At 43.1% G+C, this 23,944-nt stretch overlaps 1 protein-coding gene across 1 annotated transcript in view; it reads right to left on the minus strand.

Annotated features, from left to right (window-relative positions):
* Positions 1-23,944, minus strand: part of CLPS (colipase) — a 41,291-nt gene that overhangs the window by 11,890 nt on the left and 5,457 nt on the right. Inside the window, exon 2 of the mRNA XM_086923256.1 lies at positions 21,115-21,237. Coding sequence (XP_086779382.1) covers positions 21,115-21,237 — 123 coding nt within the window. The remainder of the gene's footprint in view (positions 1-21,114; positions 21,238-23,944) is intronic.

Here is a 23,944-nt window from a genome sequence, read left to right on the forward strand (position 1 = left end):
GGAGATCCTATGAGATTCCTGTGAGACAGAGGGTGCCCATAGAGACAGGAGGTTCCATGAGATTCCTGTGCGGCAGAGGGTGCCCACGGAGCCAGGAGGTCATATGAGATTCCTGGGAGGCAGAGGGTGCCCACAGAGACAGGAGGTCCTGTGAGATTCCTGGGAGGCAGAGGGTGCCCACAGAGACATGAGGTCCTGTGAGATTCCTGGGAGGCAGAGGGTGCCCATGGAGCCAGGAGGTCCTGTGAGATTCCTAGGAGGCAGAATGTGATCATTGGAAACAGGAGTAGCCATGAAATTCCTGGAAGACAAGGGCTGTCTATGGGAAACAGTATGTCCAGTGAGCTCCTGGGCGGAGGGTGGTAATGCCGGGAGACTGGGGGCTACAAAAGTGCCACCCAGTGTAGGGCGAGGAGGGGGGGGAGTTGTACCAGACTTTTAGGTGATTAACTTTTGGATTCATTGTTTTAAAGTTTATATCATTTGAATACAATAAAATATAGCATGGCTCATGGTCTCCTAGGTGTACAGTTGGTACTTACCTAGACAACAGCAGATGATGTTTAGAGGTGGACGAAACACTGAAGGCAGGAGCCTGGCTCCAGACAAATGCCTGGCTCTGGCTCAGTTCAAGGTCCTCTTGGACGCTCGAGCCCGAAGCTAGCTACGGCTTTTAGCTTCTGCCTGTCTTACCGCTCATGCTCTCACCTCATTGTATAAACCTGCCTTCCTGATCCCCCACAGTCTTGCAGTAGAGGATATGCCACCACCTTTGCTCCATGGGGATAACTTAAAATGCAGAAAGCTTTCACAGGGCAAGCTCGTGGAGAGTCTCCATACCTGTGGCATCCGGTGCATGGCCCTAAAATGGCTGCAGAATTTCCTGACCGATAGACTTCAAACGCTAATGTTGGGACCATTCTTCTCTAAGAAAACCTGCCTGGACAGGGGTGTACCCCAGGGCTCCTGTCTGAGTCCAACATTATTCAATGTCTCTATGGCCCCCTGGCAAACATTGTGGAACAATTTGGGTTCGAAATAATTTCATACGCGGACGACACCCAGCTTATGTTCACAATTGGTTCTAATATAGAATCTGAGAAAACACGTTTCTCAGCGGGCATGCTCACTATCTCAAACTGGAGGTCTGAGAACTGTCTCCAGTTGAACCCAAGTAAGACTGAGGTAATTTTGATGGGGAAAGCATCGATGATCTGGACAGATGACTGGTGGCCACCCCAGCTTGGACTGGCCCCCATCCCAAAACAGTCAGTGAAGAGCCTGGGAATAATTCTGGACCACTCTTTAACTATGAAAGATCAGATTGCTGCCATAACTAGCTCGTGCTATTACAGTCTTCGCCTTCTGCGTAAGATTCTGCTCTACCTGCTGATTAAACATCGTAGAATCTTGGTCCAGGCCATGGTGACCAGTCGCCTTGACTATGGAAATGCACTTCTGGCCGAAGCCGGAACAGCGCAGCTTACCAAATTACAGGTTATCCAAAATACGGCAGCAAGAATGATCCTGAATCACCCGGCTGGCTTTCCATCAGGCCCCCTGCTTAGAGAGCTCCATTGGCTCCCAATTAGAAAGCGATCAAATTTTAAGATATGCTGCCTAACTTATAACTCTCATAGAGAGAAAGGCCCCAATTACTTGCACAAAAAGCTTATCAAACATGTCTCTGATCGGACCCTTAGATCCAACTCCTTGGCCCTCTTAAAAGTTCCCCGGATACATCTTAGTCGCACCGGTGGAATGGCTTTTTCATTCCTTGCCCCACGTTACTGGAACTCTCTGCTCCTTACCTTGCGAGAATGTCCCTCCCATAACATCTTCAGGAAACAATTAAAAGCATTTCTCTTCTAATTAATACAGTCCTTTCCTTGACTTCCGCTACCTCCTTAACACAAGCGCCGAGATGCCTCTGGGTGAGTTGAGCGCTATATAAGTGTCCTTAACATAACATAACATAACAAGCATTGTCAGGAAAGTCTAATGGGTGAATTGTGCAGTGTGAGTCCAGGAAATCTGTGATCAAGCCCTCTTCACCTCAGTTGAACAAACTGTGTGATCCTAGGCAATTTTTTTATTTTACTGTTCCTCCTTTTGCTTCCTTAGTGTATTTGACAGCACCTTGAACTACATCCCTTCAGGATATGTTCTGCACATAATCCTATATTTCTTATAGAGGGCAGATGGCAACTGACCTGCCACTTGCTCTGACACTGGCCTTGTTGTCAGGGCGGGGTTGGTGGTGGTATGGATGTTTCTAAGTTCATCTTAAGAAATTATCATTGCCTACCAAATGACTCTCAGTTCAGTCCTATAAAATAATGCACCCAAGTGACACACTTTCACTTTACAAGGAAAACTTTTTTGAAATGTGAAACCTCTTTGTTCTGTGTTTACATAATGTTTGTTGCACTATTTCCTGTGAAATATGTTGCTGGCCCCTGCTCATGCTTTGGCCCATTGAGCCTAAACTGACCTCTGGCTCGGCTCTCCACATTCATTTGCTGGATAATCCGCCTCTGTTGATTTCACAGTCCCAGTGTTTAATTTATAAAATAATGACTGCTAGTGCCCAAAGCGGTCATCCGAAGTTCATAGCTACGGCTTTTAAAGGCCGGAAAAAACAAGATCCTGAATCCACCTCAAGCTTCTTTCATCGACTGCCAGGCACTCCCTGTTGCTTGATCTCACTCTTGCAGGTTCCTGCTTTCTCAACTTTGTGATGGTATTTCCATCTTTCTCTTCCTCCATTTTCCCCTTTGTGTTTTTCACTCTCTTGAGCTCAGGAAATGCCTGATGTGGAAAAATAAGTGCTGGTCCCCCCACTAGCAACCACCGGCTCAATTTAAGCACTGCGCAAGCCGCAGGATAAGGTCACTCGATAGGTAGGGATTGTTATACCTCTAGAAGGGAGGGATTTTGAATGGATGGTGAAGAGAAGGCCACAGATTACTGTCAGGAAAGAGTGCAATGATCTTTGGGCACTTGCACTCTCCAGTTGCATCAGAATGTGCATAGATTATAAAGAAGATGTGATTTCACAGACCTATAGTGTATCAAAAAGTGTTCAGACGCTTTGAGGCCATCTGTGTCTAATGATGGTGTAGAGGCTTTCAACGTCTAAACTTACCAACCAATGCTCTTTGCCCCAGTCTCTATGGTAACAGTCCCAAGACAGTCCAGCATATATAATGTGATGACGTCCTTTCCTCTTTCTCTTTCTTTACTGCTCGTCAGTTACATGCCATTTTCTTTCGCATGTCTGACGTGTTCTCTATTGTTTGCATAGCTGTTTCATTATTGTGCTTAGGAACGTTTTTTGGTGTACGCTAGTGGTTTTCCCCGCAAACGTGTTTATTTATGACTTGGCGCTGTAGGCTTTGCCGGAGCGCCGTTTTGCCCGCTATGGCGGACCTCGACATGCCCGTTCTGCGCACTGACAGGACTCCGTGTGGTGCCTCCTCCCTGCGTGTAGCAGCCTTTCCGAGAGCTACCTCAGGCTTTCAGGCAGGGTGACCAACCGTCCGTAAATTTCTCGGACAGTCCGTAAATTGGGGCTTTTGTCCGTTTTCCGTGATGAATGTCTTAACGGACGGCATTTGTCCGTAATTTTTGCTACTTGGATAAATAACAAAAGTTGATTTCCACAATTCAGATGCCCCGGCTGACCTGCAAGGGAGTCTCCTCTGCTACATTCCGGAGGGAGGGGCAGACGGTGAAAAGAAATAAGCCCAGGGTGTCTGTCTGCTTCTTCCCCAAAGAAATGCAAATGTGTGTAAATGGTTAGGTGGAAAATGTAAAGGCCGCTTGGTAGGCGCTAATTGCTGTAATCATTGGAGCTGCCTGATGACAGGATATTTACAGAGTTCATGAACTAGAAAAACTATTGAAAGTTCAAGAGATTAGGGTAAAGCAAGCCGTGAATGGGGATTTCAGGACACACACAGAGAAGTATACTGCAAACTTCGAGAAAGAAAAGGGCACTGAGATCAAACACCTCAATACTAGGTGATGTTCAATTTATTTTCAACTGCTGTTTGGCAAGCGATGGATAGCCACTTAGAAGTTTGGCAAAGAGCATATAGTCCTCCAACTTTTTTTATCCTATTTTATGGCACAGTAGGCAGAAGTGTGTAGTAGCACCATAAATGTTTGAGTGAGCACTGTTTTGTGTCACTTCAGCGTACATTTTCTTCTTGGATATTCTTATGTTTTCCTTTGTTTGATTAGGAACTTCAACAATTTGTTTAGAGACGTAAACTTTCTTCTGCAGTTTTTTTACCAGCTTTTTTGTATCTCCTCTGATTCCTACATCTGGCATTGCCACCCTTTGACATGAAGGTGCAAATTTTCATTTACGTACCACACTACCTTTTAATTTTGGTCATCTCGTAATAGTGCCACCTGAAAGCAGAAGTATTAGATTTGTTCCCCCTAAAACCTGAGGAGCCATCTTGTTCATCAAGTTCTGGCCTTCTACTTAGACCTCACATTTGTTTTTGTTGTGTTCTCATGTGCTGTCTTTGTAGCTCTTTGCTGTAGTTGCTGAAGTGGCTGACACACCAGATTTGGTGGGGGCAGGACTGCAAGCTTCAGCCCGCACCAGCACACTTGAGGCCAGAAAGCAGGGTCCCGAAATTTGCATCAGTCAGGCGCATAAACAACTGATCTTTCACCCGCTGCGAAGGATACTCCCAGGCAAAGACCAGGCCAAAAGCTAGCCTGTTTGTGCCCAGAAGAGGTTGGGCTGGGCCATCGCCCTAGGTTTTGCCTAGGGGAATTGTAATTGCGGACTACAAGCCTGTAATTAGCGTGACCTGCGACTTTAATCAGATGTAATTGTCTAATAAAAGCACCCTAGCTTATCTTGTTTTCTGCCCGCTAGCATTGTTGGATTGCTAAGCGAAAGCTAGGTCCTAAGATGGTGGGAGCCACTGCCAAAAAAAAAAAAAAGATCAGTACACTAGATTGGTATATTAAAAAGGATTGAAGATTCCCTGACTTAAATATATCAAGCTGGAACTGACGAATCTGGGAAGGCTGGCCCTCTTCTCTAATCCAACCGCCATGACTAAATCAGATATAGTCTGGGCTAAAAAAAATGTTTTAAAGCATTGTGGCACTGCCAAAGGGAGGAACCTAAAATCTCAAAAACTACTATTTGGGAGTATGTTATGTTACAAACCTCACCAGCCTTGGAGCCGTATCTTGAGTGGGTGGATAAACCAAGACATATTGCTCTTAATTTGGTTTGGACTAGACTTTGTGAGATGGCACCTCGGATTACCCATTGGGCAGAGAGTTCATGTATATTACAATCTCATATGTAATGATATGTCCTCTGTGGTAAGAGGCGATATGTCCTTTTTGTTGAAGGGTCATAAGAGGTACACACATCCTAGCCCCTTGCAGTGCATTGCCACTGACTTAGGGTGGCACTCATCCTGAAAGGCTGCTATGGTCTCGCAGCACTCTCTGGCCTTTTCCTCATATGTCCTCTTTTGTATCTCTCCGCTGGCATAGTCAATGCTCGTCCAGACACAAATTCACACTAGTTCACACAGCTTTTCACTCCCTCAGTCGGAATCCATGGGCTGATGATGCCATTCTGGAGTTCATCCTCATCTGAATTATTTACTATTGCGCAACCTCCTCTGATGTGTCTGTAAAACCTACTTTTTGTCCCAATTTTTTTGTCCTGAATTTTGACCTTCTGTCCTGAATTTCTGTCCTGAATTTTGACCCTTTGTCCTGAATTTTTACCCTCACCATCCTGAATTTGCACCCATGCCAGTTGGCCACCCTACTTTCCGGCGCATTTGGGAGCGCGGGCGCTGAGCAGTGGCCGGCCCGCGTCCCAACCAACTCTCTCCACAAACACTGCTCGGTGGTGATATTCCCCTTTAGGCGCAGTGACAGCGCCACCTGGTGGTGCTTTTTATTACTGCACTGGGATTCTTGCTGATTTTGACAGCTTTTCTTCCGCGCTGTCTGAGCACAGGAGATTTAAAAAGCGATTGGTGCTCCCACCCTCAGCAATATGTCTTCTTCGGAGGATCATTTTCAGTCCTCAACTCAAGAGGCAGAAGTTACCTGGCCTCCCCAGAGCCTCCCTCTGCAGTTGACCAGGCCCTCTCGCAGACCATCTCTAGGGCACTGGCCCCCCTACAGGATAAGGTGGATCAGTTAGCCAAGAGCATCCCGGGGGTGTTCAGTGACCCTAGTTTGGTGACGGCGGGTCCCAGTGGCTCTCATGGGAAGGGTAAGAAGGCCAGGAAGCATCACGTGGGGCACTTGGAAGGGGTTGACAAGTTACGAGAATCCTTCATTAAAAGTGCGCAAATGCTTTAGCAGGCTCCCTGCCGGGAGGAGGATGTACCCAGAGAAACCAGCGACATGGTCACCCCAAATTTTTACTCCCTGGATGGGGAGGGTGTATCGGAGGGTGATGTTTCCTCCGACGAGGATAAGGATTCGGGTCGTCCCTGGCGCCCGGTTTCCCGTTCCTCGGAGTCCCAAGATGGGGACAGGGGGTCTTCGGACATGTTCGAACCGACGCAAATATACCATCCTAGGTCGTCCGAGTGGTTCCCTGATACCAAGGTAGTGGACTACGTGGCGTCAAAAATTTGCCAGCTACTAGAAAGGGAGGTTAGGTCTAGGATGAGAGGAGAATGCCCCCGACCTTCACTTAAAGGAAGGAGGCCCACACCCCTGACATTGATGACAAGCTTTGTACGTTTTTCGCAAAATATATGCGAGATCCCAAGAAGGACATAGATAGATCCTGGAGATATTGTCAGATAAACTCCTTGACGTGGTAGGGCCCTTGACTCAGATTATCCAACTTGCAGAACGGTCAAAGGACTTTGCAGTCCTATGTCAACGGACATAGTCGCGGGTTGGGCGCAGTGTGCTATATGCCTTCTCGGCAACACAAATTGCGCTCTAGCGGCTGAAAGGCGGAGATCCCTCCTTATCAAAGTCGATCCAAAGGAGGCGCGAATGCCCCTGGAGACCTCTCTGGTAAGGATTACCCTTTCTTCCTCTCGAGAGCTTGGGGGGAGGCTTTCTCTCTTTATTCACAATTGGGGAAACATAACTTCAGACCTGTGGGTATTACAAACAGTAAGGGGTTTTCATATAGAGTTTTACGGCACCCCAGTTCAACCGGAACGCCCAAGGCCCTTACATTTCTCAGCAGAGGAAGAGAGTTTGATCGAGACCGAGATTTCAGATCTTCTTCGGAAAGGAGCTGTTTGCAGGTCAGTACTTCACCCGAATGGTTTTCTCAGCAACCTCTTCCTAGCAGAGAAAAAAGACAAGGGCTTCAGGCCGGTTATCAATTTAAGGGAGTTCAACGAGTGGCTGGTTTACCGTCACTTCAAAATGGAGAAGATACACTTACTTCGGGATCTCCTCCTTCCGGGGGATTGGATGGTACTGATAGAGCGAGCTTTAGAAAATATTTTATTCTAGCTCGTGATGTCATACTCTCATAATTTGAATTAATATATTAATAAGTGTTTGCATGATTTGTTTGATTAAACCAACCTAGATTAAGTTTGCACTACACATGAACACGCGGGAAACTAATTATATGTGCTTTTGTTGCATTTGCAAGTCTGTTTTTGTAACACATTATTAATATTGTCCTGTTTATTATGTCTGTCCTATTGTCTTTGTCACTATTAATATGCGGCTGATCATTCATGGTATGTGCTTTTATATGTGCTTACATGTATGTCCTATGTTGTGTTTGTCTGTCTGTGTATCATTTAATCATCTTTTTACTCTTTCAGAAACATAAAGCTGGACTACATGAAGAATGGTAGTTATTATATGTGTTGCTTTATTTGTTTGCTTCTGCTAGTTGTCATTTATTAATGGGTTAATTACTAGCAGGGAAAGGGTGGGTAACAGAAGGGTTTGTTTTACCTGAATTAATTATTCTTTTGTGTTTGTTTAAATAATAGTTTTCTGAAAAAGTGATGCAAGCTGAAAGTGGCGCAGTGACGCAATCAGAAGCAGCGCAGAAAAGGCCTTCTGATGCTAAGCCACAGGAGAAAGTTTATTCTGAAGTGGAAGAAAAGCCTTTTATTATGAAAGCTTCAAAAAATGAACTGCTAAAGTCAACTCTGTGGAGTGGGTTTGGATGTGCCATGGAGAGCTCAGAGCCGACAGGCTCAAGGTTGAAAGGAAGAGACGTGACAAGATTTTGTATTGCTTGAACATTTTTGCTACAAATTGTAGCGGACTAAGGAACTGTCGCCAGGATTCTGTGCATGAACAATGACTTTGTGTAAAGCTTGGTCTCGTGGTGGAAGATGTCACAGTTTACTGTGGCGTGAGATGATTCAGCCAATGGAGAGCCAGAATTCAGCTGTTGGAATGTGAAAAATAGTTAGCTCAGCTTATTTTAGGGTATAAGAATGGGCTTTAGCTGCAAACTTTTGGCTTACGCTCTTGATTCCAGAAGGACGTGTTCTGCTGTCCGTTGATTACACGTAAGAAATGTAATTTTTTAAGACTTTGTTTTCAGGCGATGAGGGTAGAGACAGAATAGATAGTTAGGTTTTGGAAATGCTCTTCCTTTTCACTTATTTCTGCTAATTAATAATATTATCTAGAATTAAGCTCTCTTTATAAAATGCTGAATAAAACTTATATGACTTTTTCTAATGCTTGCTTAATAAAGTTCCAAACCTAAGTTTTCTTAAATATGTTTAATAAACTTTTTAAAATGACAAGCTGGTCTTGTTTATTATGAATGTCTTAAACAAACATTTTGGGGCAGATTTATGAAGGCCTTGCGCCGCCGGTGCGTCATTTTTAACATGGGAAAAAGTGACGCACCGGCGGCGCAAGTCCTTCATAAATCTGCCCCATAGTATCCATTCACCTCACTATCTATGTTTATGGGCCTGGTATTGATTGGTAAGTGTGATAGTGGATTGTGTCATCATTTATAAAGAATTTTAGTTTCTAGGCTCCATCAATTTGGTAGCATCAGAGGGTTTATATGTTGTTTTTGACATGTATGTTACATGTATGTTACATATATGTTGGTATAGTCATAGGATTGATGTTTAACAAATGTTAAGTTTTTGATTTTGTCAGATTGTTATATGTAGTCTTAAGGAATTTTTCCAGTAGTGTGAAGAATTCCTGGTATGCCATGGCAAGGTAGTGTAGCTAGAAGAGTTACACAGTGCATTTGTTCTGTTTCAAAATTGTGGTATAGCATATATCACGTGTTGTGGGCGTACAACACAAGTTTAGGGACCTTAGATTGAATGGTTGAATGTATAGTGAGGATTGCCTATGAAATTGTAGCATTAAGCAGAGGGACCTGGTGAGCCTGTTTTAAAGCTTTCTGTGAAGAGAGTAGTAGATATATCCAAGCTTGTGTGAAGGGTAAGGGTTGTTTTCTCTTCCAAGGTTAGAGTCCTAGGAGGAAAAATAAGCGTTGATTTCTCTTCCAAGGTTAGAGTCCTGAGGAAGGAAATAAGCGTCGTCTATTCTTATCAACGCTTGACGTTTTCTGTGGTTGGTTCAAGTCCTGCCAAGAATTCGTGTGTGTATGAACAGGGTTTTCTTGTTTGAAAGTGTGTGAATGGTCTGTAATACTGAAGGGTAGGGTAAGAATCGCCTTACTAGTGAATGAGACTATTCTGTGAGAATAGCGTCGTCTATTCCACTCTGAGAATACTTGTATGAATGTGTAAAACTATCTCTTTGTTAGAGAAGCAGACAAATGGTTTGTTTTCAATGTTGTTATTAATTGCGTTTTAAAAAGATAATAGGAAAATGTTTTTGAGCCTTCTTGGTAAAGAATGCGCTATTTTTAAAATATTGTAGAGCGCTCTGAAGCCTTTTTAGGTGAAGTCTGCGCTGTTTAAAAGTATTAAATTGTGTTTATGCTATTAAAATACCTCCAAAAGGCATTGCGCGCTATTTTAATTCATTTAAAAGTGCCCCGATCGATAATTGTAAGGGAGGGGCTGTTTTAGGAGTGAAAGCGTGTGGGGAGAGAGCCTGCAGCTGCAGCCTGCTGCATACGTCAGAGCCTGCCGCGCTCTGATTGGTTAATGTCTCTGCACTGACAGAGTAAGCGCTCTCATTGGTTGAAGCGCGATCTAAAGTTTAAAATAGTATTTACTTTGTAAATATCCTATTCATTGCGCTATTTTTAGGGTGGGTTTGACCTCATTCCTGTGAGTTATCGCCTATTTGCATTTTGGTCCTTTCTTATAACAACCCGCCTAACTATAAGCGCTTTTTGAGCCTAACTTATAAATTGCTCGTTTGCTGGAGGATTAGCTGTTTGCGCATCGTGAAGGAGGTGGGGGCCGCTAGGAGCGAGTGGAAAGGAGAGGAGAGCGGTCTGCAGCGGCTGTTTAAGTCAGCCGCCGCGCTCTCATTTGTCCAGGGGCCGTCGCGTCACACACGGAGCCGCGCTCTGATTGGGCGAAGCTCCGTGTGTTGTGTGAAATTAGAGGGAGCCGCGCTCTCATTAGGAGAGGCTTTAGTTTTATTTAAATTAGTCTTTGTCCTTTTCAAGAAGTTAGCAGCGTGTCAGCTGATGCGCTGACATTGATTAGAGTCATACCCAAGGCTGCGCTCCCATTGAACGCTGGTGTGTCGCGCTCTCATTGGTCGCCAGTGCGTCGCGTCACGGCAAGAGCCGCGCTCTCATTGGTCGCCAGCGCGTCGCGTCACGGCAGGAGCCGCGTTCCTGTTGGACGCCAGCGCGTCGCGTCACAGCCAGGGCCGCGCTCCCATTGGGCGAGGCTTCGTGATTGAAGCTAATCTATTAGGCTCCGGCGAGGTTTTGCTGTAATCGCGCTGCGTGAGCACGAGTGATTAAAAATTGTCACGCTTTAGTTGGTGGAGCGAGCGTGTGTGGGGACACGCTTTGGGTTCATAAAAGGGACGGCGGAGGAGGCTTTGAGGGGTTTTGTGAGGCAAGCATTGCAGTGCAGTGTCTGGAGGAAGCTGGAAGTGACGTAAGCAATCACATGTTGTGTCATTGGGGGCTAGCTCTATTTTGATTGGTTGTTGACACTACAGTGTCACAGAGAGGCCGCGACCGGATTGGTCGAGAGACAGTAGGTATTTTCATTGGCTGAGTGTTGTGTAGCCACATGGTGATTGGTCTAAATACACAAAGACATTGTTTACATTTCCCAGAAGTGATTTTCCCACGCTATTAATGCTCAAAGCTTTAATTCTTTAAATTTAAAAATTAATTTGATATTTGTCATTGATAATTAGTAAATAATACAGCAATAAAGACCCTAATTAGGATAATAGCAGCATATGGTGATTAAAATAAGGACATTAATTATTTAATTAGTACAAAATTAAGTAAAAATAATTTGCCATTAGGGTTGCAAATAAAATTATAGCGTTAACAGCACTGTACATTAGAAAAGCAAGCACATATAGGTTTACTTTTTACAGGTATATGTTCCAGAAGGTGTGTAAGTAAAAAAATAAGTACATTTAAAACACATGTGATTATACGTTTGTATTTATTGTTGTAAATAAATATTTTGCGTTGTTATTGTTTTTGCAAATTTATGTTTTTCTTTCCAGGTTTATTAAAATTAGTGATATAGGTAAATTAGGAGTTATATTAAATTGATCAGGTTATAAAGTTATACTTCACCTGACCTTGTCAAATTAATTAATTAATTGATCAGTAAACGCTATTAGGCCAATTACGTGAACGTAATTACTTATTGTAATTATTTTAAATAATTTTAATAAAGGTAAGTATATTAAAACATGGATCAAAATTATTCAAAGACGAAGAAAACGTTTTTCTGCTATCAGAAAATGAAAAATGTATTTAAAAAGGCTAAAAGGGTTGTTGCTACATGTGAGAGCAAATTAATGAATAAACAGGTGAGTAATGAAGTAGCTAGTAAGCATAATAAAAATACAGATGCTAAAGATGCAGTTTTAAATGACACATATTCTGAAAGAATACCGCCTCCCCCAAAAGAAATCATTTTTAATGAAAATTTGATTCCCAAATTAGCGAATGTAAATAATAAACATGACAGAGAAGAATTAATTGACCATTATAAAAATTATGTTGTAAATACAGATAAGGACAGAAATAAAAGCAGATCCCCAGAACAGATTAATGTGACGCCAAAAGAGCAGATTAATGTGTCGCCAAGAGTCCCAGTCCAGATTAATGGAGTCCCAGTCCATACGTCTTCTCAAGGTGTCACAACAGGTGGGTATGATGAGATGTCTAGTACTTCTGAAATTAATATTCCTGATCATGTTAATTCTACAAATGATTTAATTGAGCAGTTAATGTCAGACATGGAAGCAGTGACAGTTCCTGTGACAATTGAACCTGTTCCCCAAGTACTTTGAAAATATGAAACTAGTCCCACAGCTTTAACGGTCACATTGAATTGTGAAATTCAAAAGTTTGCTGAAAAACTTTATTCTAATGTACCTGAAAATGAGTTAGTAATGATTCCAACTCAGCAAGAGAGAGTGACGACTTTAGCTTTACCTAGTGAAAACTCTGACGTTGACCTGATTGACCTGACACAGCCTGATGAGTACAAATTACTGGATAGTACAATAAGTACAGACAGATTAAAAACATTACAGAATGATGAGGACACGGAAGACTTGAACAATACAGGTAGGATTGCCTCTGCCCATATAAAAGATTTAATTTGGGCTTTGAGAAAAAGGGGTAGTCTGAATAAATGGAAAACAAAATGGACAAAGAAAAAAGAGAAGGAAAAAGCGACTTTAGCTTTTGTAGGAGAGTGTAAAAATACACAGATGCAGAGTGAGATAAGTCAGCAGCAACAGTTACTGAATGAACAGCTACAAATACAGCGACAGGTGGTGATTCAGCCGCCATTACTAAATTATGTTAATGAGCAGAAATACAATACAGATACAGGATTCAGTGGAGTTCAGGAAAACAGACCTGATCCAGTTAAAATTGCAAAAAAGCAGGGAAATTCATTTCCTAATGTTCCACAGTACAAGATGAAGCCAGAAACAATTCCTGATATTGAAACATTGATTAGGCAGGGTGTCCCAAAAGAGATTGAGAACAGTCTTTGTGATTCATCAGATTTGAGAATTAGAAAGCCAGATGAAATGTACAAAATAGTACAAGACCTGGGAAAGATTAACGAGATAGTTATCCCTTGTTGTCCTATTGTGCCCAATTCAGTAGAGATCTTTTATCAGATACCACATGATACTGAGTGGTATTGGGTTCTAATGTACCCAGAGAGTCAAATAATTTTTGCTTTCAGGTTCCAAGAGAGAATTCCCAGACAGGTAACTAATGAGAAAATAAAAATAATTGAGGCAATGGAATGCACTAAGTCGCAAAAACAGGTAAGAATGCTCTTAAGCATGGTTGGTTACTGTTGCCAATGGATTAGTGCTTTCTCAGTATTTGCAAAACCATTGCAGAGTCTAACAAAAGCAGATATAAAAGACCCAATTGTCCTGACAGAAATAAAGCTTGAAGTCTTTGAGCAATTAAAAAAGAGTTTGAGTGAAGCTCCTGTTCAGGGCATGCCAGACTTCAACAAAGAATCTGAGCTTCTAGACCAAATAGCAGAGATAAAATGTGCTGGAGAGAAAAATGATCATGTCTCAAAAGGTAATGAGCACACAGGTACCATTGTTAAATTCTGTGCTCAGAAGAGGGTTGCAATCAAAGGGGAAAAATTCAATGAACATGTTTCAAGCATCCTCATACTAATCTTTGCAATTCAGACATGGCAAGAGTTAAAACAATTACAAGATGAGGCACATGTTGAGGAGAAAAACACATGTGTCAAAGAAGGTTGCAGACAGCGAGAAGAAGATGAAAGGGTTTACAAAGATGGCGGACCTGTTATGCCCAATTGCATGATTGCTGACATGGCACAGATGTACCATGGTCCAAGTCATTTAGCAAGAGACATAATGATTCAACTGTTCAGGGAAACATGGCTGACATGTCAGAAAAACACATGCCATAAAAACAATGCAGATCAAAAGACAATTGAGAATTTGGGAACCATAGGCCGGGAGGGTGGTTCATTTACAGATATTCAAACAGATTTCTTTGAAATGCCCCAACATAACAAACTGAGATATGTCCTAGTCATCATTTGTTTTCTTTCGAAATGGTTAGAAGCTTTTCCAACAAGAAAGAATGACACAGTTTCTGTATTGCATCAGTTGGGAACAGATATGGAAAAGGAGCAGGCTCATGATCTATTGCCAAAAGACTTGGTCAGAACAAAGGTTCATCGGAGGAGAAACTGTCTAGTACCCAGGTGGCAGAAAGCAAGTCAGGTGACAACAGATACTGGATGGATGCATATCAGTAATACCACACCTGATAACACTGATGAAGACAGTGAAGACACTATAACTGATTCAGACTCTGAAAAAGAAATTCCTGAAGAAAATCCAGATCTTGAAGATCGACAAGGTGGTCGACATCTGGATGATGATGTCAAAAATCCAGATCTTGAAGATCGACTAGGTGGTCGACATCTGGATGATGATGTCAATGTGAATGAAACATTGATTGAAGAAGATCTAGAGATTGTGATTCTAGATTCAGAAAATGATGAAAATCTGCTAGAAAAAGAATCTCAAGCAGAGAAAGAAGATTCAGTAGCAGAAAATTCTGAGCAAGAAGATAATCAAGTCCAGGAGAGTATTGAAAAGCAGAAGAGTAGCTCTGTGTGCGGGAACAAAAATCCTGAAACTGGGAAGCTAATGGTGATCCCTGAAGAAAAGGAAGAATTACCAAGTACCAGCTGTAAGGATGATGTTTCTAATGGAGTGAAGCTGCCGAGTAAAGAAGTTCCTTGGTACAGATTTAATGTCTCAGAAAATGATACAGATGGGAGTGATGAAGAGTCTGAGATAAGAAAATTCAAAAAAAGGGCTTGGAAAGCTGAATGTAAAGAAAGCAAGCCTAAGAAGAAACTCTTGAGATAAGGTGATGTATGGCTTAAAGGTGATGTCTGGCGTAAAAGATTTAAAATTCAAATATGAAGTGTCAAGTCAGAAGAGTGATTCAGACAAAAAAGAGCAAGCTGAAGAGAAGATTGAAATGATTGCCAGGAAAAGCAAAAGACCATTGAGACCAAATGTAAAATACAAGTCTCCAGAATGGGCCTACATAACTATCCCTCCAATAGTTGAGGAGCGCAGTAGCAGTCAGGTGGTCTTGAGAGAAAATGGTGACAATGACTAGGTTTAATTTTCTTAAGTTAAGGTTTATTTTTGGCATAAGGCTGAAGACATTGTGTTAGTTTTCTTTAAGTTGAGGTTTATTTTTGGCGTAAGGCTGAAGAAATTTTGTTAGGGTGACACAAGGTCGAAGAAATTGTGTTAGCTGGAAACACTTTTATGTAAGACGCAAGGTCGAAGAAAACATGTTTAGAATTAAAAAAAAAAAGAGGGGGTATATACTATGTACTAATTTTTCAAAAAATTTCAAAAATTTACTTTTTGTTTTTTTTGTTTTGTTTTATATTACTCAGATTGATATTTGTTTTGTTGGTGCAATTCAAAATGTAGTTATGTAATTTTAAAACTTAGTTTTTTTTATAAATTCATTGGGGGTTGGGGATTCAAAGGTGGAAAGGATTCAATTTAGTTGAATAAAGAAAGGGTAAAGGATATAGAATTAGTAGAATGTAGGACTCAATACTCATTATGAGAGTTGCAGAAATATAGATGAAATTAGAGCTTAAATATTAATCCTGAGTAAGCCTGAAACATGTTCAATAGATAAAAATTTTTATTAAAATTTTTGGGTGTTGTTTGGTGATTTTGAAATCACCAGATGAGAGAGTTGATAGAGCGAGCTTTAGAAAATATTTTATTCTAGCTCGTGATGTCATACTCTCATAATTTGAATTAATATATTAATAAGTGTTTGCATGATTTGTTTGATTAAACCAACCTAGATTAAGTTTGCACTACACATGAACACGCGGGAAACTAATTATATGTGCTTTTGTTGCATTTGCAAGTCTGTTTTTGTAACACATTATTAATATTGTCCTGTTTATTATGTCTGTCCTATTGTCTTTGTCACTATTTATGCGGCTGATCATTCATGGTATGTGCTTTTATATGTGCTTACATGTATGTCCTATGTTGTGTTTGTCTGTCTGTGTATCATTTAATCATCTTTTTACTCTTTCAGAAACATAAAGCTGGACTACATGAAGAATGGTAGTTATTATATGTGTTGCTTTATTTGTTTGCTTCTGCTAGTTGTCATTTATTAATGGGTTAATTACTAGCAGGGAAAGGGTGGGTAACAGAAGGGTTTGTTTTACCTGAATTAATTATTCTTTTGTGTTTGTTTAAATAATAGTTTTCTGAAAAAGTGATGCAAGCTGAAAGTGGCGCAGTGACGCAATCAGAAGCAGCGCAGAAAAGGCCTGCTGATGCTAAGCCACAGGAGAAAGTTTATTCTGAAGTGGAAGAAAAGCCTTTTATTATGAAAGCTTCAAAAAATGAACTGCTAAAGTCAACTCTGTGGAGTAGGTTTGGATGTGCCATGGAGAGCTCAGAGCCGACAGGCTCAAGGTTGAAAGGAAGAGACGTGACAAGATTTTGTATTGCTTGAACATTTTTGCTACAAATTGTAGCCGACTAAGGAACTGTCGCCAGGATTCTGTGCATGAACAATGACTTTGTGTAAAGCTTGGTCTCGTGGTGGAAGATGTCACAGTTTACTGTGGCGTGAGATGGTTCAGCCAATGGAGAGCCAGAATTCAGCTGTTGGAATGTGAAAAATAGTTAGCTCAGCTTATTTTAGGGTATAAGAATGGGCTTTAGCTGCAAACTTTTGGCTTACGCTCTTGATTCCAGAAGGACGTGTTCTGCTGTCCGTTGATTACACGTAAGAAATGTAACTTTTTAAGACTTTGTTTTCAGGCGATGAGGGTAGAGACAGAATAGATAGTTAGGTTTTGGAAATGCTCTTCCTTTTCACTTATTTCTGCTAATTAATAATATTATCTAGAATTAAGCTCTCTTTATAAAATGCTGAATAAAACTTATATGACTTTTTCTAATGCTTGCTTAATAAAGTTCCAAACCTAAGTTTTCTTAAATATGTTTAATAAACTTTTTAAAATGACAAGCTGGTCTTGTTTATTATGAATGTCTTAAACAAACATATAGTATCCATTCACCTCACTCTCTATGTTTATGGGCCTGGTATTGATTGGTAAGTGTGATAGTGGATTGTGTCATCATTTATAAAGAATTTTAGTTTCTAGGCTCCATCAGTACGCATCGACCTGAAGGATACGTACTTGACGGTGCCCATTTTTCCCCCTCACAGGTGATTTCCCCAGTTCGCTTGAAAGGGGAAGATTTTTGAATTCCGGGTACTGCCCTTTGGCCTTTCATCGGCCCGTGGTGTTTCACGAAACTGTTACGTCCTGTGATGGAGACTCTTGTCAAAGGGGGGTGAGGATTGTTAATCAACCTGGACGATATTCTAGTTCTGGTTCAGTCTTTCGTCCATCTTACCTGCAATGTGACCAAGACTTTTGCATTACTACAGGACTTGGGCTTTGTACTCAATGCTCAGAAGTCGGACCTACGTTCTGCGCAGCAGATGGTCTTTCTGGGTTTCTAGATAGACTCAGTCTCAGCGTCCTTGAGTCTTCTGGAGCCCAAAGGTCAACAAGATACGGAAGGAATCATCACACGTTCTTCGGAGGGACAAGATTTCGCTACACATGCTCGCCCGGATTGTGGGCTTACTCTCGTTGCGATCCAGGCTATTTTCCCCAGCCCCCTGCATTACAGGGCTTTTCAGAGGTTGAAGGCCCAGCATCTGCGGAGGGGTCTGACCTATTCAGAGATCATCTCGTTATCAGAGAGGCCAGGAACGAGCTGCAATGCTGGATCGACCACATGTCGGCCTGGAACGGTCAGGGGACCTTCGTATTGGCCCAGGATCTGGTGATCGCGCCGTACGCCAGCAGATCGGACTGGGGAGCCTGGTGCGGCAATGTCTTGATGGGTGGCAGGTGGTCGGAGGAGGAACTCCGATTACACATTAACTATCTGGAGCTGCTTGCGGGCTCCTTTGCGGTGAGGTCCCTGACCAAGGACAGGATCTCGTGTTGCATCCTCCTGAGGATGGACAACTTTTCGGCGGTGCAATACATCAACCGCCTGGGAGGCCCTCGTTTCCGGGCCTTATCCAACCTGGCGAAGGACTTCTGGCATTATTGTCTTCAGAAACAGATCTCGTCACGGCGGAATACCGTCCCGGCCTTCAGAACACAGTGGCAGGTTGGCACTCCAGAAATTTCTCTGATTCCAGCGACTATAAACTGGATTGATCGGTCTTTATGGCTTTGATGGCGAGATGGTTCCCTTGCAGTCTGGATCTGTTCGACTCGCAGTTGAATCATCAACTCCCACGCTTTGTCAGTTGGAAACCGGTTCCGGAGGCCATGGCGGTGGATGCCTTTCTTCAGGATTGGTCGATGGAATATCCTTATGTGTTTCCACCTTTCATGATGATTCCCTGAGTGGCAGCTCAGACTCGTCATCAGGCAGCATCTATTGTGTTAGTTACTCCGTTCTGGAGGGCTCAAGCCTGGTTTCCAACACTGTTGGAGCTGTTGTGGGATTGCCCAATTCTTCTGCCCTCTTTCCCTTCTATTCTAAGGGATCCCCAAGGGGGCCTTCATCCTCTGGTGCTTCAAGGCCATCTACAGTTTATGGCGTCGAAGATTTCAGGGGACGTTGGAAAGACGGCCAGCTTTCTGCAGACGCTGCACAGCTCATCCAGCAGGCATGGTCGCCTGGAACGGTCAAGAGGTATCGCTCGGCTTGGCGAAGATGGCATTGTTGGTCTCTGGAGAGGCACGTGGATTCCGTGGGGGCACAAGTTACCCATATCTTAAATTTGTTGGCGGAATTGTCCCAGAAGGGCCTGGCTTATCGGACGGTTAACTCCTTCCGTTCTGCTATTTCCGCGGGGCACAGTGAGATTGAGGGTGGGCCAGCGGGGAACACCCCTAGGTTTGTAAATTGATGTGGGGCATCCGGTTGTCCAAACCTCCTGAGCCTAGATATTTGGCCCTGTGGGATGTCCACAGGGTACTGAGACTTTTGCTGGAGTGGCAAGATAACCAATATCCTTCCCGCAAGGAACTGTCAGCTAAGTTGGCCATTCTCCTCTGTCTTATTTTGTGTAAATGAGTGTCCGATGTCAGAGCTCTGGATGTGACGGCTAGGGTTTTTACTCCGGAGGGAGTTACGTTTACCATTGCTCGGAGAACAAAAACTAATACCAGGTCGGTATCCTATTCTTCTTTTCTGGATCAGCCTAAGTTGTGTGTGGTGAGGTGCATTTAGGCTTACGAAGAAATTACCTGGGATCTCCGGCGCCCAGGGGAAAGGCAGTTGCTTATTGCCCTGCAGAAGCCTTTCAAAGCGGTCTCTTCCCCTTCCATCGCTAGGTGGGTACGATGGGTTATGGCAGAAGCAGGCGTGGATGTGAGTACGTTTGGTGCTCATTCCACGTGGGGGCCATGGCATCTAAGGCTATCAAGTTGGGTGGTAGGTTAGAGGACATCATGAATGCAGCTGATTGGTCTTCTGATTCTACCTTTAAGAGGTTCTACTTTAAACCTCTTTCAGAGGCAGCATCGCTAGTTGGAAGGAAGCTTTGAACTTGCATAATCCTCGCCTCCGTCCTGACTTAAAATGAAACATTTCCTAGCTTACGAGAAGGAAAGTTTCAATTCTATTAAGGATTAGGACGCGAGGATTATCCCTCCCTGGGACTAATTTCCATTTTCTTCCCACCCGAGGGATTTGTCGTTTGTGGTAAGGAACACTTTTGCTTGGTTGTTGAGCAAAGTATTACACATGTTTTGTTGCACTGCTGCCTGTGTCATTGTATGTAATAGTTTACAACGTTATTTTCTGCTGTTCTGCTTATGTATTTGCATTTTGTGATTTGTCATGTTCTCTCTTCATTGATTCTGTTTCCAGGAGTATTATGATAGTTTCGATATAAGAGCTGGATAACAGAAGTGTTTCTTTATTTCAGGAAATGATAACAAATTTGAATGAGACAGTGATACCAGCACAACATCCTCCAGTGAAGAGGAGGAAGAGGAAAGGACATCATCACATTATATATGCTGGACTGTCTTGGGACTGTTAGCATAGAGACTACCCCCCCTGTGTTCATGGGATGTGTAGTTTTGTTTTGTGTTTATTGTGTTTTTTACGAAGTTCTTTGAATATGCTATCTGAATAAAGTGAAGGAAGATCTGCATAATCCTCGCCTCCTAGTCCTTAATAGAATTGAAACTTTCCTTCTCATAAACTAGGAACTTTTTCATTCACTAAAAAATATATACATGCCATTGTAACATCTTCCAGTAGATGGCGGTGACTTGCAACAAACACTAACCACTGTGTCAGAATCTTCCACCAACCAGCTTCAAGTGTTTTAGCAAACTGTATGCAGTATGCACCCGGGGGCTCAAGGCTAGTACTGGACATTGCCCTGGGTCACCGCACCTACAAGGAGGCCCGTGGCCCCTCCAGTCTACAAAGCCACCCGCCACTGGTAACGTAAAATGATGGAGGGCTGCTCTGCACCATGTGGTAAGCCCCTCAGACTTCCCTTTCACATATATTTATTTAACACTTGACAAGGGGACCTCTGAAGGATGGACTCCCTGCCCCTCCCCGCACCGCAGGGTCTGAGGAGCGTATGTTTACATCCCTGTCGTCAGCTGGCATTGTTTCGAAAGAGGTCTGTTAGTGTCCCCACCTCAGCACCTGGCGCAGGTCGGACAGCCATATTATGTATGTAGTGCACAAGAGTCCGCAGCCTGGCTACATGGGTAAGCAGTTTTCCTCATGCAACGTAATTGGTTCTACTGTGCAGCGCTCTGACACCTTCGGGTAAAGTCTGCGCTATATAAAAATGCATTAAATAAATAAAATAAAGAAAGCAGTGACCCCCCTCAGCTGCTGCGGCATGGAGCGGGGCCTCTGACGCAGGCTACTTACCCAGGGGGTGCACTCCTGGTTCTCAGCAGAGCTTGGAGCGCAGCGCGCTGCACTTACACCGCTGGTCCTGTGACAGCATTTACTTTTACACTGAAAACTGAACAAGCACAGCTCGCCGCGGTCCTGCAAGAAACCAGAGAAACAGATGCTTTTATAAACTGCCATTACTGAAACACAGGGGCAGTGCCCCGAACTAGATATGTAGGCGCCTTGCAGCATTATTACATACAGCAACAACCAACCTTACAGAAGCCCAGCCAATACCACTATCGTCCTCTCCCCAATCTACCCACCAGAGAACATGCACACCACCCGCTGCGCCAGACAGTCTCTTAGTGACAGAGTTGTACCACCCTCTGGCTCTTTGCCCTTGGCATCCTATACCCCACTTAGGACCTCATTTATGAAGCCCCTTGCGCCATCGGAACGTCACTTTTTGTGACATTCCGTGGTGCAGAAGCCAGCGTGATATTTTTTAGGCAGCACTAAGCCACTTTTTTTGGCTTAATGCTACCTGATAAATATCAGGCCCTTTAATGCAGTGTTCTGCGTTAAAGGGGCGTGCAATGGGTGTTGCTGGGGGCGTTCCCAGCAACATCCATGGCCTTTTGACACTGCCCCAGATTTACGAGAAATCTTAAATCTGAGGCAGTGCCAAAAGCTTACGCCTCCCCAGGGGAGGCGTAAGGGAGGCACAACGAGGAGAAATATCTTTTTTTCTCCTTTTTCGGTCTCGGACTAGGCAGCGCATACGCTGTCTCGCCAGAGAGATGCTGTATACAGTATAGTGGGGGAAGCTCCGCCCACTTTCAGCTATCTTTTTAATTGGCCGAAATCGTAAATTCGGCATTCTGATTGGTGTTCGGCAAGTTAGTCCCGCCTCGTCACGGCCTCTTCAGCCCCTTTACTTTCAAATCAGTTCTGTTACCCTGACTCCCCCGTTCCCTCCAGCAGTCCGTCACTTTTCTGCCCACCACAACCCCCACCCTCAACTCCCGTTCGGGTCTTCTAGCACACCCGCAGTTTTATTTACAATGCGCTCCCGTTTGTGTCTTCTAGCACAACCGCAGTTTTATTTACAATGCAATAGGGCTCGCGTAAATACGAGTTCTGTTGCATTTGTAAATGCTTGTCTTCTCCTCTGATTGGTTAAGTGGATTTGCACTCCCGGCCTGTCCAGTGTCTCGTTCACAGGGCTGCTCCGTTACCCGGAAGCAGAAGCATGGCGGCTTAAATACAAATGCACCTCTTGCTTTACCGAGGGCAGGCAGGAGATCGCGTTGCTCTCCATTACCAGGACCTTAATGGCGGCTGCACTTGGGGCGTGCTCTCTACCACCTAGACTGTGCAGGGCCCGGGCCCACAACCATACCGGGAGTTTGTGCTCAAGTTTCCACAAACACACACCGGAGCAGGGCAGAGTCTGAGGTACTTTAAAAAAAATGAAAGGTTCTGTCGGGTTTAAGCAACAAAGTGATTTATCCAAACAGTTTTTTCTACTCCTCATAGAACCAACATAACACCTCCAAAGTACTGTAACAGATCCTTATAGTAAATAAAGAAGGACGACCTAAGTGTTACTCTATATTTTCTTTATATCGTTTTCTGAATCAAAAATTCATTTCTAGACATTATATACAAGTTACTGTCATTATATCAAATATAGTGCAAAAACAAAGTGACATCAGTGAATGGTGTACTTGCGACAAACAAAATATATCCACATTTCATGTAGAAAAACTGTACATGTATATACAGAATATCATTTCATAAGGCCATCTGCTAATACAATCTGGGAACCCTATGATTTCTTTCAAGTTTGTTAGGGGCCCCTAACAAACTTGAAAGAAATCATAGGGTTCCCAGATTGTATTAGCAGATGGCCTTATGAAATGATATTCTGTATATACATGTACAGTTTTTCTACATGAAATGTGGATATATTTTGTTTGTCGCAAGTACACCATTCACTGATGTCACTTTGTTTTTGCACTATATTTGATATAAGGACAGTTACTTGTATATAATGTATAGAAATGACTTTTTGATTCAGAAAACGATATAAAGAAAATATAGAGTAACACTTAGGTCGTCCTTCTTTATTTACTATAAGGATCTGTTACAGTACTTTGGAGGTGTTATGTTGGTTCTATGAGGAGCAGAAAAAAACTGTTTGGATAAATCACTTTGTTGCTTAAACCCGAAAGAACCTTTAATTTTTTTAAACTACAGATTACCCAGGTTCTGAGGGGCACAGGGTCAACCCCGTTGTTTATAAAGAGATAGTCTGAGGTACAGCAGGCACCCGGGCATCTTATACCGCTCGCTGACGTACAGCCACCACCGCCGTTGTCATCGGTGTACCTCCTGTAACGTCACAGGGCCGGACTGTAGAGCGACCCCAGAGCTAGGAAGAGCTGCAGCTTTGCCAGGGCACCGCATGCTCACCCCGAATTCTACTGAGGTTTCAGCTTATGGGGTATTTCAGTTACTTAAGGCCACTGCTGTACACACAATACTCTGCACCCGTCCGCACACAGATTGGCACAGTGCTTTATTAAAAAAAACATAAGCACAGGAATGCAAAGCTTAAATGGAACGTAAAAAGGATGAAAAAGCCAAAAAATAACCTACAATAGCGCCCTGTGCAAAGCCGATGTTTCTGTTATTTTATAGCACAGAGTGGCTTATTTCAGCGGGAATTGCATGGTAAGTGATTCTGTAATTTCCTCACCATTTTCTCATGTTTGTCAAGGATTTTCTAATGTGTGACTACCTTCTCAAAAGCCTCAGCGTGTCTTAATATAATCAGTACGTCACCTGTGGTCCT

Source organism: Lissotriton vulgaris, chromosome 5, assembly GCF_964263255.1.
Source record: "Lissotriton vulgaris chromosome 5, aLisVul1.2, whole genome shotgun sequence".
In the NCBI taxonomy this organism is placed as follows: domain Eukaryota; kingdom Metazoa; phylum Chordata; class Amphibia; order Caudata; family Salamandridae; genus Lissotriton; species Lissotriton vulgaris.